Source organism: Taeniopygia guttata, chromosome 1 (genome assembly GCF_048771995.1).
Source record: "Taeniopygia guttata chromosome 1, bTaeGut7.mat, whole genome shotgun sequence".
In the NCBI taxonomy this organism is placed as follows: Eukaryota; Metazoa; Chordata; class Aves; order Passeriformes; family Estrildidae; genus Taeniopygia; species Taeniopygia guttata.
The window spans coordinates 67682188-67695807 of record NC_133024.1 but is presented as its reverse complement, the minus strand read 5'-3'; the positions used below and the strand labels follow the sequence as shown (position 1 = coordinate 67695807).

General features: G+C 52.2%; 1 protein-coding gene and 1 long non-coding RNA gene across 2 annotated transcripts; one reads left to right on the top strand and one right to left on the bottom strand.

Annotated features, from left to right (window-relative positions):
- Positions 1-2772: 2772 nt before the first annotated feature.
- Positions 2773-8845, top strand: PDX1 (pancreatic and duodenal homeobox 1). The gene is made up of 2 exons (XM_030274839.4): positions 2773-3292; positions 6037-8845. The coding sequence occupies exons 1-2, from the start codon at positions 2899-2901 to the stop codon at positions 6423-6425; spliced, it is 783 nt and encodes a 260-aa protein (XP_030130699.3). The 5' UTR covers positions 2773-2898; the 3' UTR covers positions 6426-8845.
- On the bottom strand, positions 4927-7774 carry LOC140684344 (uncharacterized). The gene is made up of 2 exons (XR_012056540.1): positions 6771-7774; positions 4927-6584 (listed from the first exon to the last, which is right to left on the bottom strand). It is a non-coding gene; the product is annotated as an uncharacterized lncRNA (long non-coding RNA).
- Positions 8846-13620: the final 4775 nt, after the last annotated feature.

Here is a 13620-nt window from a genome sequence, read left to right as displayed (position 1 = left end):
TGCAACATGTCCATTACTTTTCTCTGTTTTAAATGGTTAAAACTTGACTGTACAACTATTAGTGGGAATAAAGATGTTTTTATCAGCCATTTTTTCTTTCCATGATTGCCTATAGACTGAGGATGGCCAAGTTGCTTGACATTCCAAGTCTCCCAAAACCAGAGTGGGAGAGTAAAGACAGGGAAATTCTCAGCAGGGAGAGGACAATGTATATACAGGAGAATCTGGGCTCACCATTCGAAGTCTGCAAATGAGCTAGAGGCAAGGATGCACCTTTTAATTTCTTACATTGAGCCAATATATCTCAAGGCTCTTCTAGTTGGAAGATTAAGACTGTTTAAAGGCAGGTAGCTGCAGGATCAGCAGTGTCTCACACGGCAGCACTTAATCTGGGGAACACTTTACTGCAAGGTGGTGGGAGGCAAAATGTTTACATAAAGTTTCAGGGGAGACTTAAAATGTGGAAAAATCAACTGAGGGCTACTACATTCATAGCACTCAGGAACTCCTTGGAGCAGAAAATTTTGGGAGTTTAGTAGAAGATGTTTCGGTGTCTTGTATGCACACCCTTCTGCAACTCTCTTAGGGATGCATATTGACCACTTTCAGGGGCAGATTTGTGTCTGCAGAGCCCAGTTCTGTGGCAAGTGGGGCCATTGGCCATTCCCATCATTCCCATCGGCCTCCTCCATCATTCATTTTCCACATCAAGTGGATCATTTCCCACTCCGGTGGGACTCATTCACTGCTCAGAGACTTCTCCTGGGAACCCTCAGCTGTGGAAGGACTCAAGCCAAGTATCAGTGATTGTATCCCAGGTCGAGGAGGCAGGCAGAGGTGATCCCTGCGATCTGTCTCCAGCTGGACTCATCTCCTCCAGGAACCCGGGCTGCCGGACATCAGCACCCCCAGGACGTGGCCGAGGTCCCCAGTGCCAGGATACCCAGCGGGGCCCTTTTACTGCACTGCAGCTCGCCACCTTGTTGTCAGAACGGCAAAGCATGCCCTTATCGCCTGCTCATGCAGGCAGAATGAAAGAGAATTAGCTCTAAATTATACGAAATTCATTTGCTTTGGAGGGTGAAGTGTTTGCTCTGTTTAGAAACGTTCGTTAGAGAGAGAGGACCGCATTAAGACACCGGGTAATGGTCCTCCCAGGAGATGAATCAATTTGCTCTGGGTTTTATGGCCTCGGGTTTGTTTGTCCGCTCCGGTTCCCCGTGGAAAACCCGGAGCAGTAAATGCTCCAGGTAACAGATCTCTGGGGAAGGGGCTGTGAGTGTTGCTCTGGGGTCGGGGCACAAGACGTCTCCGGATGAAAGGACACCCGTGCCTGCAAGAGACCTGAGTGGACGGCGGTGGGGGAACCACCACGAAGGGGGCTGCGCCTCCCCACTCGCCTCACACTGCGAGCCCCTCCGGGCCGCGTATCCTTCCCGGAATGCCAGGGGATGGAGGGGGCAGATGCCGGGCGCAGGGAGCCTGAGCAGCAGCCATGTCTATCTGTAATTCCCGCTAATAAAATACTTTTTCACTATCCGCACTATAATTGGTTTACAGCCTTTTTTGTTTATTTATCCATAAGAGCTGCTGTTAAATGGCTTGGGAAAGCAATCGCTTAATGGCTCAATATTGAACCAAAGGCTCAGTGCGCTTTCTAAGCGATGCGGGACCCGCGTGAGTCCAGAGCGGAAACTCAGAGTGTAATGGACTGGGCAGGTTTATGATCCCATGGATCAGGGAACAGGAGCGAGGGACCGGGACCCTCCTGCCTCGCCTTTCGGGGCGTGCATCACCACTGGCCGAGTCGAGCGGGCCGGGCCACGCCGAGCCGAGCTGAGCTGGGCCGAGCCGAGCCGAGCCGAGCCGAACCGGGCCGGGCCGAGCCGAGCCGGGCCACCCGCTCCCGCCCTACACAGGGCGGAGGGAGCGCACTCCGACGAAGGCAGCCGGAGCGCCGGCGTCGGGGAAGCGGAGGCGCGAGAAGGCGGGCCGGGCGGATAGGAAGCGTGCCCGCACCCCAACAGGAGAGAGCGGCGGCCGGGCCGAGCGCAGGGAGGCAGGAAAATGATCTTTGTCCCTTTCGGTAGCTCTCCGCCTCCTCATAACCTCGTCACCAAGTCAACCGGCACCAGCTCGGAGCACATTATCTCCGAGGGTCAACACATTGCAGCCCAGGCCGCGGGGAAGGCTCCCAAATTTACCTCTTGGACAAACAATCCGCTGCCTATCGCTCGCTCTGGTGATAGCATTGTAGTCCCCCACCGGCCGGTGCTGGCCTTCTCCCAGGTCTCCGCAACACGGGTACCCCCGCGGGAGCGTCCTACCCGTCCCTGGACACCCACATCCCTAGGGGAGATGGCCTCACAGCCAAAAGTGCCCTGTCGCTAAACCCCTCCAGGAGCCGAGTTTACCCCGGCCTTCGGAGGGTTTTCCTCCCCGGGGGTCACTGGGGGATGAGCAGCTTCTGGGCAAGTGCGGGGGAGAGGGAAAAGATGACTTTAAGCACCATCCGTCCCGGAGCGTCCCGCGCATCGGCGCAGTCCCCCGAGCCCCTGCCCGGCCCCGCAAGCCCACCGCCGCGGGACTCCTCACCCCAAAGCAGGGAGCAGCACCCAGCAGAAGGGCAGGGGGTCTCGGGGTCGACCCGGCTGAGGGGAAGGAAGGGGGCTGCGGGACCAGGGCCACTCCGGGTGGCCTCCTAGGGCCCGCGCCCCGCCCCGGAGGGTTGCGGGAGGGCTCACGTGGGGGAGAGGCGCCTATGGGGAGGCGGCGGGAGCCGGGCAGGGCGGTGGGGCCCGGCGGGGCCGCCAGCTGTCAAAGAGGCATCCCGGGCTCCGCCAGCGGGAGCTGCCTTATGTGTCCCTAAGCCGCGAAGCCCCCTTGGCCCCGCTCGCCATGAACACCGAGGAGCAGTATTACGCCTCGGCGCAGCTCTACAAGGAGTCGTGTGCGTTTCAGAGAGCCCAAGCGCAGGACTACAACCCCAGCCCCCCCGCCTGCCTGTACATGGGCAGGCAGCAACAGACTCCTTATTCCAGCGCCTTAGGGGCTCTCGAGCAAGGCAGCCCTCCAGACATTTCACCTTACGAGGTGCCCCCCATCACTGAGGATGCCGGGGTCTCCCACCTTCATCACCATCACCACCACCCTCATCTTCCTCCTCCCCACCAGGACGCGCTGCCTTTCTCAGACGGGGCGGACACGGGGGCTATAGAGGAGCCCCGAGTGCAGGTGCCTTTCGCCTGGATGAAGTCCACCAAATCGCACGCCTGGAAGGGACAGTGGACCGGTAAGCCCCGCCGCATCCCTCTGCCCACTCCCCCCCCGCTTCTGTCCCACTCGGCACTCAGCAGCCCTCCCTTGCACCGGTCCTGCTCCCACCGCTCGGATGTATGGAGTGGCCCTGGGGGGTCGTTTCCCCTCTGCCAGCCTCTGCAGATCCACTGCTCTAGGTCTGTTAGTGTTGGGTTGAACGCTGGGGAGAGAGCCGGCTCTCCAGTCCCCGCCGGCGGGCTCACCGCTCCCTGCGCCTCAGCAATTATTAACGAATTATTTTTCACCAATTAACTAATTGTGGCCAAGCCGGGACGTCGTGACTCCTCCCGGGAGCTACTTCCTCGGGCGGCACAGTGTCCCCGCGGGCGCGGTGAGCTCCGAGCAGGGGCCGGGTGGCGGAGGCACCTGCGAGGTGGAGCGGGAGGGGAAGCGGCAGGCAGGGCAGGCGGGAGGGGACGGCCCCGCTGCCCACCGTGCGGCCGCGGAGCAGCCCCCGAGCCCTCAAGGCAGCCGCCGAGACCCTCTCAGCTGCCTCTCGGCTCTCCCCGACGCAGAACCCATCTCCCCTCCCGGCCCCTCTATCCCGCTCCTCCTGCTCCCCGGCGGGTTTTAGCCACAAATGCACCTCTCCGACTGAAAAAAACAGGGCACGGAAAACAATGCACAAACGAAACAGAGTTGCCAGTGAGGGGAAGAAACTCTATCTAGGCAGAAAGTTCCGCTGCCCAACAATATTTCTGTCTCTGCCGGCACAATGTTATCGTGTCCTGCGCCTCCGTCACGCCTATACGGCAAATATTATATTAATGGCTTTGTTCAAATAGACAGTTGGAAAAAGGACCGGAGTATTAAAATCTCCACGAAATAGTTTGGGAATTGCATGGTGCAGGCCGAGGGGGAGGGAAGGACAGGTGGCGGTCCCTAGTCTCCCTAGAGGCGCATCCGCCCACAAAGGTAGAAGAGCGTGCTGTCCCAGCCCGCGAACAGGGTGGCATGGATGGTGCCAGGGCGGAGGTGGGGAGAGCGAGAGAGAAAATCAGATTGTTTTCCATGAGTTCAGTAAATTTCGGGAATACTAATACTAATACTAATAATAATACAAAGCTAAACTTTTGAACCACACCTTTTTTTTTTTTTTTTTTTTTTTTTTCTCCTGTACCCGAAGAATGACAAAACCAGCAGGAAAGCGAAACTTTCCCCGTGGAAGCCTAAAATTCTTGCCTGTTGTCCCCAGCCCTCCCGGGAGGAGCAGGCAGGGGCTGTGCATGACCCGGTCGGTGTGATGTGTGCAGGGTTCCTGCCGGAGCACGCCGCAGGAAGAGAAAGGGGCACCGCGCTGTGCCGAGTGCGACAGAGCGCTCACAGCCAAACCCCGGCGTATTTTGTACCATGTATGTGGCAAACTATATGGCCCGATGATTTATTTTTCATGGAAGCCCTCGGGATTTAGGCGGGCTTTGCACTGTTGCCAGGAAAAGGCGCCCAGGGAGACCCGGCGAGCCCGGCCGGTGCCACACGCCGTGCCCGGCCCCGGGCTCTGCCGCTCACCCCGGGCTCATCGGCCTTGTCCCGGGGCCCTGCCGACCTCGGCCCTCCGACAGACCCCGGGCGTTCCACTCCAGTTTAGATTAAAGTAACAGAACAAAGTTGTTTTTCTCAGATACAAACTCATGCATGCATAGGTTTAGATTTGCCAACATTTTTATACATATATACATTGGTTTTAATATTTATTTATATAGCACATAGGTATATACACATCACTATGCAAACATTAAGTGTATTTAAATCTATATTTTAAATACATATATAAGTTTTATACATAGGTCTACATTTATATATTTACACTGCATATATAAATACAAAATCATGGGAATAGGAAGATGAACTGTGGGAGAGTCCAGGTATCTCTCTTGAAATTATTATTTCATTCTGGGTGTTTAAAGCACTGTTCCCCGCAGATGGTATCAACCCCAAAAGCGTTCTCAGAGGGGCGCTGGCACTGGCAAAAGCAGCCCTGAGTTTCCATGCCCACCTCCGGCCCCTCTCGATGCGCCCACCCGTGCTACCCGCGCCCCAGTGCCCACGCAGGACTGCGGCGGCCCCTCTGGGAACGGCCATCCCGCCGCTGCCTCTTTTTACAGGAACAAGAAACCCAAGGTTTCATCAACGTGCCGAAATGGAGCGGCTGCGGTTCAACTCCCGGCCCGGCCCGGGAGGCCCACTAATGATAATAATTATTATTGCTTTCTTTTAGAGGAGTTTCTTTGGTGTGTTAGACTTTTTTTTTTTTTTTTTTTTGACGGTTTTTTGAGGGGTTAAATTTTTCCATTTTGCTTTGGTTTTTCTATGTCTTCTTTTCTCACTTTTTTTTTTATTATTATATTTTTAAATTTATTTTAACGTGAACCTGAACAATTGCGGCCCTGGATCCGGGAGCGTTTCTGAGCTTTCAGTGTCATGCCAACGGTGGCACATGGGTTTCTCCCTCGGCTCCAGAAACGGCGCTTCCCAGAAAACCTCATCAAAATCATTGCTAAAAAATATTAAATTTTGTAAAATAAAATAGCAGCAGCGGTGACTGCCGCCAGCAGCACCACCTGACTCTGCCCAGCAGGAGAGCTCCCCGAGGCCTCCCCATCACCCCGCTTGCTTCCCCCCGCGTATCCTCCGCGCCGCGCAGGGGTCGTGGGACGTGGTCCCCGCAGCCCGAGAGGGCGGTCGGGCTGTCCCAGGCTGACTCTCGCTTCTCTCCAGGTGGATCCTACATGGTGGAACCGGAGGAGAACAAGCGGACGAGGACTGCGTACACGCGGGCGCAGCTGCTGGAACTGGAGAAGGAGTTTCTCTTCAACAAGTACATCTCCAGGCCACGGCGGGTGGAGCTGGCTGTCATGTTGAACTTGACCGAGAGGCACATCAAGATCTGGTTCCAGAACAGGCGGATGAAGTGGAAGAAAGAAGAAGACAAAAAGCGAGGGGCGGGCAACAGCAATGACCCCGAGCAAGACTGCGTTGTGTCCTCCGGGGAGCTGCAGACCAAGGAGGATCTCCAGCCGTGCCCTGCCGGGAACCTTCCCTCGGGAGCCTCCAGGGACCTTCTCGCCCCCAGCCTGGCCCCCAGAAGGCAGCAGGACTCTCGGTGAGCCGCGGGGAGCTCCACGGCCCGGGACGAGGAAAAGGATGGGACGTGGAAAAGAGCCGAGAGGCTGGCGCCAGCTTCTCTGTGCCGTGCCGTGCCGTGCCGACCCACTCTCGCCTTCCCTCGGGGAAACGCGGGGCCTTCACTCCGAAACCCGCGTCCTCTGGAAACTAAATGTAAGGCGCCCAGCTGTGATAAGGAGAGGTTCTCTGCGGGCGCTAGCGCAGGACGAGGCCGCAGGGAGCTGCCGGGATGGCGGCGAGCGGGGCCCCGCTCCCCCGGGCCGCCCGTGCCTCAGCGAGCCCTACGGGAAAGCTTCCCCCGGGGAAGGTGGGTGTCAGGTGGCCACCGACGGTGTGTGCCTGCCCGGGTGCACGGAGAGGTCTGGAAAAAGGAGGAGAAGCGGGCGCTCGCTGCCTTCCCTGCCGCCGACAGCCGCTCGGTCGGAGCGCGCATCCCGCCGCGTCCGGCGGCTCACAGGCGCGGACACGGACCCGAGTATCCCGGACCATCCACGGCTGGCACGCCGCCGTCCCTGTTCCTTCCAATCCCCCAGGGCATCGGCGCTACCGAGGACTCTCTCAGGACTGTTACTTACTTCTTTAGAAAGTGGACCTCGTTTCTTTCGTTTTCTTTTGCTTTTGGGAAAGAAAGACAGGGGGAAAGAAAAAAAAAATTAAAAAAAAATTAGAAAAGAAAAAGCCCACGTGTCCTGCGGGCAGGATTTGTCTCCCCCGATGACCGGCATAGGTAGCCAGACCCTCCTCCGGGCTCCGCCAGCTGCTGCGGGGACCCTGCGCTGCTGCCCGTGGCTCCGCGCCCGTCTGAGCTCCGCGGGACTCCGCGGCTCCAGGGCTGCGCTCGCCTCTTCCAGGCGTGAATGCGAGCCCAGGGATGCAGCAGAAAACGTCGCGGGTGCTCTCCGGGCAGCGAGCAGACAGCGAGATATATCTGGGGAGGGGAGGGGGTAGGGCTGGTCCCAGGGACATTGTCCTTTGGGAAAAAGCTCCTGCCTCTCTTCCAACTCTTTCGCAAGCTCGGACTCTGCCTTGGAGAGGAGAAACCTCTCTGCAGCACGAGCTCCTATCCCGGCGAGGCTCTCTGCGTGGTTTTCCTCCGCAGACTTTTCCCCCCAGTAGAGGCTGGGGGCCGGCTGCCTCCCAAGGCCCTGCAGAGCACCGGGGGCTTTCCCTGGGTGCTGTTTTTCGGGCCGGGCCGGTGTTCAGGAGAGCTCGGCTCCTCCGGGCTGGAGCGGGGAGAGAGCCCGGCCGGGGCTTCCCGGCGGGAAGACGGGCAGCGGAGTTCGTGCCGGCTGCCCCCGGCCCGGCCTGCCTTCCCTGCTTCCAGGAACAGCTTCCCCTTCCCGACAGCGGCGGGGACTCCAGCTAAGTGGGGAGCAATCCACAGCCGATCTAGAAATAGAAAACCAGTTGGAAGGAAGCGGGAACTGCCCGGTTTGCTGTCGGTCAGGCAGATCTGCCTTCTTTCCTCGACAGGGAGGTTCCTGCCCCGTACCCGGCAGCAGCAACCCTCGAGCATCCTTCGGGGACCGCCGCAGGCTCTCCCGCGCTGCGGGCACGGGAGCGAGTGCCATGGGAGGAGGAAAATGAGGACAGCCTGTCGCACCCTGGCCAGAGGATGTTCCCAGTCCCTCGGCTGAAAGCGACGGGAGATCAATTAGCTTGGCACAGCTCTTTGGGATTTTCTCGTTTTACATGGAACTTCTAACACTAAGGTGGAAACTTGAACTGAAGGTGTATTTTGTCTATCTTTTTTTTTTTTTTTTTTTTTTTTCCTCTGGGGACATTACTATCTGTGTGCAAACAGGACTATTTCTGGTAATTTTCCCTGCAAGTTGCCTGAGAAATTTATCATCTGAGCCTGCATATCCTTATTCATCAAAATGCAGTCAATGAATGAAAACTGTTACTAATCATTATATGAGCAAAATTCAAATAAAGCTGTGCTGCTTAAGAAGCAAAACACCATATTAATTAAAGTAATATTTCTGAAACTTTTGGGGGACGTGAAGCTATTCTTAAACCTCAGAACTTTTAATCGCTATTCATTAGCATTAACCTTTCACTGGTAACATGAAGTGGAACAATTTCCATGTGCCTTTTACAGTGTCTCCCACAGACATTACAATTCCGGACCCACTGTAAAAACAGATCCAGCTGAAGAAAGGATGTCTTTCACACAAAATACCTCGATTTTATTCTAAGATTTGTTGAGTACATTGCCTGCCTGTCCTTTCTTTAGTATAGTGTATTCAGTTTTGATTTTCTTCGTGCACAAAAGAAAACAAAAAATGTGCACAATTAATGCAAATCACTTGACCATGGTTCCAAGGTGTTTTTGTTAGTAGAAGCAGAATCAGAACTGCATGGTTTAGTTTTAATGAATAAAGTATTTTTCTTCTAAGAGCTGACATAGTTTATTTCTTTAGCACTTACATTTATATATATATGTATATATATATGTATATATATATATATATATATATATATATACACACTTTTTACAACTTCACCAATGGAAAAATTAACATTAACTAAATCAAGACAGCTCTGGCACCTGTAGGGCTAAAGATTCGCGGCAGCTTCACCTGACAGAACAGCCAGCCCTACACAGTGCTGGGAAAAGGCAAGGCTGACATGGAGAGTTATAAAGCCACTGAAGTTCTTGAGCCATGTCACCTCACCAAAACCAGTTGTCCAGATATATTCACATACCTAGGAGACATCTCCCCTTATGAAATAGTTTATGATTTATTTGTAATCACCTTTAACCCTAGGAGAGAATATCCATAGAACATTCTCAAACTACTTTTAAAATTAGCCATGAGATAATGAAGTGCGAGACATCTTTTTATATCTTTCTTGGGCAATAGTGAAATCTTTTAGGCAGGCGTGGGAGAAGTATGTCCCCAAAAATTGTATATGTTCAGTGTTAATTATTTTAAGGAAAAGCTGAGCAAGATTCAGCGCAATTTTCCTGTCCCTGGGTGCACCTTGCCATGGCATCTATCCCATCGGGAACTATGGAGACATCAGTTCTATCTGTGGCTTCAGGCAAGATAGTGAGGCTGCGAGTCTTGTTTGAGCTTTGCAAATGCAACACCTTTGCTGCTCCTACTTTGCTCAGATCCATCCCTCAGTGCTGCAGGGAAAGTGTTCTTGTCCTGCTTCTGCCATCCCATAAAAGACCACAGGGCAGGACCTCTCCTTCCCCCAGGCAGGGCTGAGCACCAGAGGTGAAAGGCGCATGGCTGGGCAAACCCTGGCAGCAGCTCGGGGCTGTCACACCAGGCCACAGTCTGCTGTCCACCCTGCCTTCCTCACCAGTAGGGCCATGCCCCACATCCTGCAGCAATGGCCATGTGAAAAGCAGGATTGCAAGACTATACTTGACCCCTCTATTACAAACCTATATTTTCATCTGACAATCTCTCCAATTTATGGATAATTACACCCATAAACCAATACTGAAAGCAGTGATTTAACCTAAGGTGTGAAAGCCTTTCCAGTCAGGCACTGAAGGCTGCTACCTCCTACTTTGAGGTTGCTGCTGCTGCCACAAACGCAGCTGAAGAGAGATGTTGCAGGCTGAGAGATGAAATATTGCTCAGAAAGGCTTTGCTGCTTTGATGTGCAATCAGGAATGGGATGCCAGCCCTGCAATCACCACTCATGGCCTGGGCAGTGCACCTCATGGTCTGTCCTCCACACAGGGCAGAGGTGGCTGAGGGCTGTGTTTTGTTTCAATGCTTGTTTTGGGAGCAGAGAGAAATGTCATTGTGCTCCCTTCACTTGTTATAGCTTAGAGACACCTTTACACATTGGCATAGACAAGCCATGCAAACACACACATGGCTTCCAAAAAACTGACTCAGAAAGTCAATACCTTTACTGCTTTCTTTTTCCCTGGATGGGGATAAAAATGGCCAGGTCTTCAAGGATATATTTTATAGCAATCAGGAAGAAATCTAGGGAGGACAACGAAATGAAATGAAATGAAATGAAATGAAATGAAATGAAATGAAATTAAATTAAATTAAATTAAATTAAATTAAATTAAATGGAGGTGAAATGACAATGAAATGTGGAAATCCTCCAGTGTCTGTGTTAGTAATGAATGCTATCTACTTTTACCTACCCACTATTTACATTCATTTAACATTTATCAACACTGCTCCTGTCTCACTGGCTTCCAGCACCTTTTCCATGCACTATGCCAGCACCAATGTGCCCCTGTAACGTTTTTACTGCAAGTGCAAAAAACAGTGGAGCAAAGAGGAAAGTGCTTGGAGGCAAGGCTTCTCCTAATATTTGCCTTTCTACATCTCCTCTGCTCCCACCATTTACTGTCCTGGTATGCAGCTCCTCTGTTCCCCAGCACTTTTGGGATCACAGTATATGCAGGAACAAATGCAATGCAGAGGAAATGAGCTGAGTGCCTCTCTCCCCAACATGCCTCGGTGATGAATCAGGCCTGGCCAGCCTCATTCATGGAGTAGGAAACTCAAACACGTGGTTCCCCTACTATAAGGTCTGACGCACTTGCTGCCTCATATCAGGGCTTGTTCCAGAAATCGTTTGCTTCCAGCAGCAGCACCACTGCAAGGAGGAGAGGCTGCACTTGTGCTTCTTCTGCATGAGCTGCTTTTAGGCATATAGACAGGAGCCCTCACGTCTGGTTTCATCCACCAGTATTCCCTGGTCAAAAGAGGCAGGTGCCTTTTCAAACAGGCATATAGTTCACAAAAAAAATCCAGAAATAGATTGAATGAGAAGAAACTCTGGAGATGTAGGTGAGCTGGACCAACAAGGCAAGAAGATTGCAATGACCACTGCAAAAGCAATGCATTTGCTAAGGAGCATTGGCAAAGGAGTTGCTTGGCTTTGTCTCATAGTACAGTACAATGGCAACAACAAGCTGCTGACAGTGGCAGCTTCATTTTATCCCTGTTCTTTGACCCAGACCCAGGAGGAGAAAAGCATCTACTCAAAGAACCCTTGGCAGAGTGATTTAAAATTCGAAAGTAAAATATATCCATCAGGCTCAGAAAGCAGAGGGTGCAATGGTTTGTGTCTTCACTCCCAGGGCTAGACTTGGTGCTGGATACTGGAAGAGCTGTCTTCAAGAGTGATTGGTAGCACTCTGGTGTTCTGTTTGAGCATGGGCAGTGTGTGCCATTATATATTCAGCTGTGCCTGCTTTGGACATTCCCTGCAGACCTCAAAGCACTGAGGAGAGGCAGGCCGGGATTAGTGACTCCCCTGCTGTAAGAAGAAATCAGAAACAGGGCATGGAGCTCCCATTGGAGAGAACTTGGCAGACCAAGCTGTTTCAGGACCAAGGTGGAGTCACGGGAGGTATACCAGGTCCTGGACTCTGCAGAGACTTGTGTTTGAACACTACTTCCCTGGGCCCAAACCCTTCTCCAGAGAAAAGCAAACAGTTACCTGTTGGGAGCCTCAGCTGGGTGCGGCATCGCAGGGCTCCAAGTCATGTTTTGAACACAAGCCCTCCTGGAGAGGGAGCAAGCAGCAAGCAGCAGCAAAGCAGCCCCCCCTGCATTCTGGCTTTTAACAACTTTCCAGTGCAGCAGCTCAAGTCCCTCTGATTCAAACACACGCCTCTCGCTCCCTGCCAGGATTCCAGCCAGGAGAGCTGCTCTCTCATCTGGTATGCCCTCTCTCCTTTTCCCCTGCTAAGCCCTTGGTGGTGAGTCAGTATTTGGCTAAGGGTGAGACTGCATGAGGTGACATTGCTCAAGATAAGGTGGCAGAATAGCAAGTCCTGTTTTGGCATTATTATTATTTTTAATCCATTTGGTAAGCTGAATTTTTTATCCAAAAAATGAGAACTGTCATAAAAGGAGGAGGAGGGGGAAATCCCTTTTACTTCGAAGGCATCAAATCCTTTACCCTGGAATGGATGTGGTAGGACTTGTTGTTAAAGTCAGGCTGGTTCCTGGAGCTGTGATTGAAAACCTGCTCACAACTTCACCCTCTGCTGCCACATCACTGCTGGTTTGTTATATTTATCCCACATACTTTAGTGAGACAGTTTCACTTCAAACAGAAAGAGGTACATATGATGTCAGGTGTGCAAGAGAGCATTTTGAGCTGTGCATGAGATTAGGTAGAGGTAAAGTCAGAGGAAAGGGCCATAAAATGTAGAACTGCATGACCCTTTCATGACAAAGAAGGGATTCCTTAGGAGCACCCCTGAAGGAGCAAAAATAGAACTTAAATTGGAACCACTGAGCATTCTACTCTGTTCTGCCCAAAGAAAGATCACTTAAGACATGTTATTCTTTTCTGTTCACTAAGGGCTACATAACTGCAGATTTCACAATCTTCTCTGTTCCAGTGCATCACTGCTCCCACCATGAGTGCATTTTCCTAGCATCCAACCTATCTTGCATATTGCAGTTATAGCCTGTGGTTTCTTGCCCTAATAGCAAGGAGAGGACAGTGTACTTCTCTTTAAAACAGCCTCCCAAGAAGCCAAAGGAAACATTTTGGTGAACATAATTAATTTTCCAGGAAACTTCCACCTTATTGGAGACTTTTTAGAGAAATTACCAAGAGCATATTCCCAGAGCTCAAACGCAGAGGCTGGACAGGATGGGCCTACAAGGCAAGTGGAAGAATGGTACTCCAGAGAGTGATGGAAGGCAGCACTGTCAGTGGATGGACAGCCAGAAGGATGAGCTGGCACTGAAAACAGGAGAGGTCAGAAGAGAGGCAAATGAAGGCTGAAGCAGTTGGTTTGTTATGGGGAGAAGCCAGAGGGAGGCATTAATGGAGAAGGGTGAAGAAAACAGTAACTGATGTAATGCCAAGACCTCAACAGCTACAGGATTATGACACCAATGAGGTCATTATCTGGGAATGCCATTTGGCTTCCAGGCAGAAGTCATGATACAGAAACCAGGTGTTTTGTGTGTTTTACTTAGCTGTTAATTGCAGCTTGCACCTTCCTTGTAGAAGCTTAATTCCCCCTTGTAATGTGATGGAGTTTTCTCACTTGTCTCCACATTCCTCCTGGTCCACACACTAAAGGAAAGTGTTGTGATTCTGGCAGAGATTTCCATTTAATGCAGTTGCTCTGCAGAAGTGTTTATTCACTGTTAGGGTTTGTTCCAGCTGTCCCTGCTTATGACAAATCAGGTACTTAGAGTCCCA

Excerpts from the sequence above, each read along its gene's own strand:
- PDX1 (XM_030274839.4), top strand. The coding sequence starts at position 2,899 with ATGAACACCGAGGAGCAGTATTACGCCTCGGCGCAGCTCTACAAGGAG. Across the intron at positions 3,293-6,036 it reads CTGGAAGGGACAGTGGACCG|GTGGATCCTACATGGTGGAA; the intron begins GTAAGCCCCGCC and ends GCTTCTCTCCAG.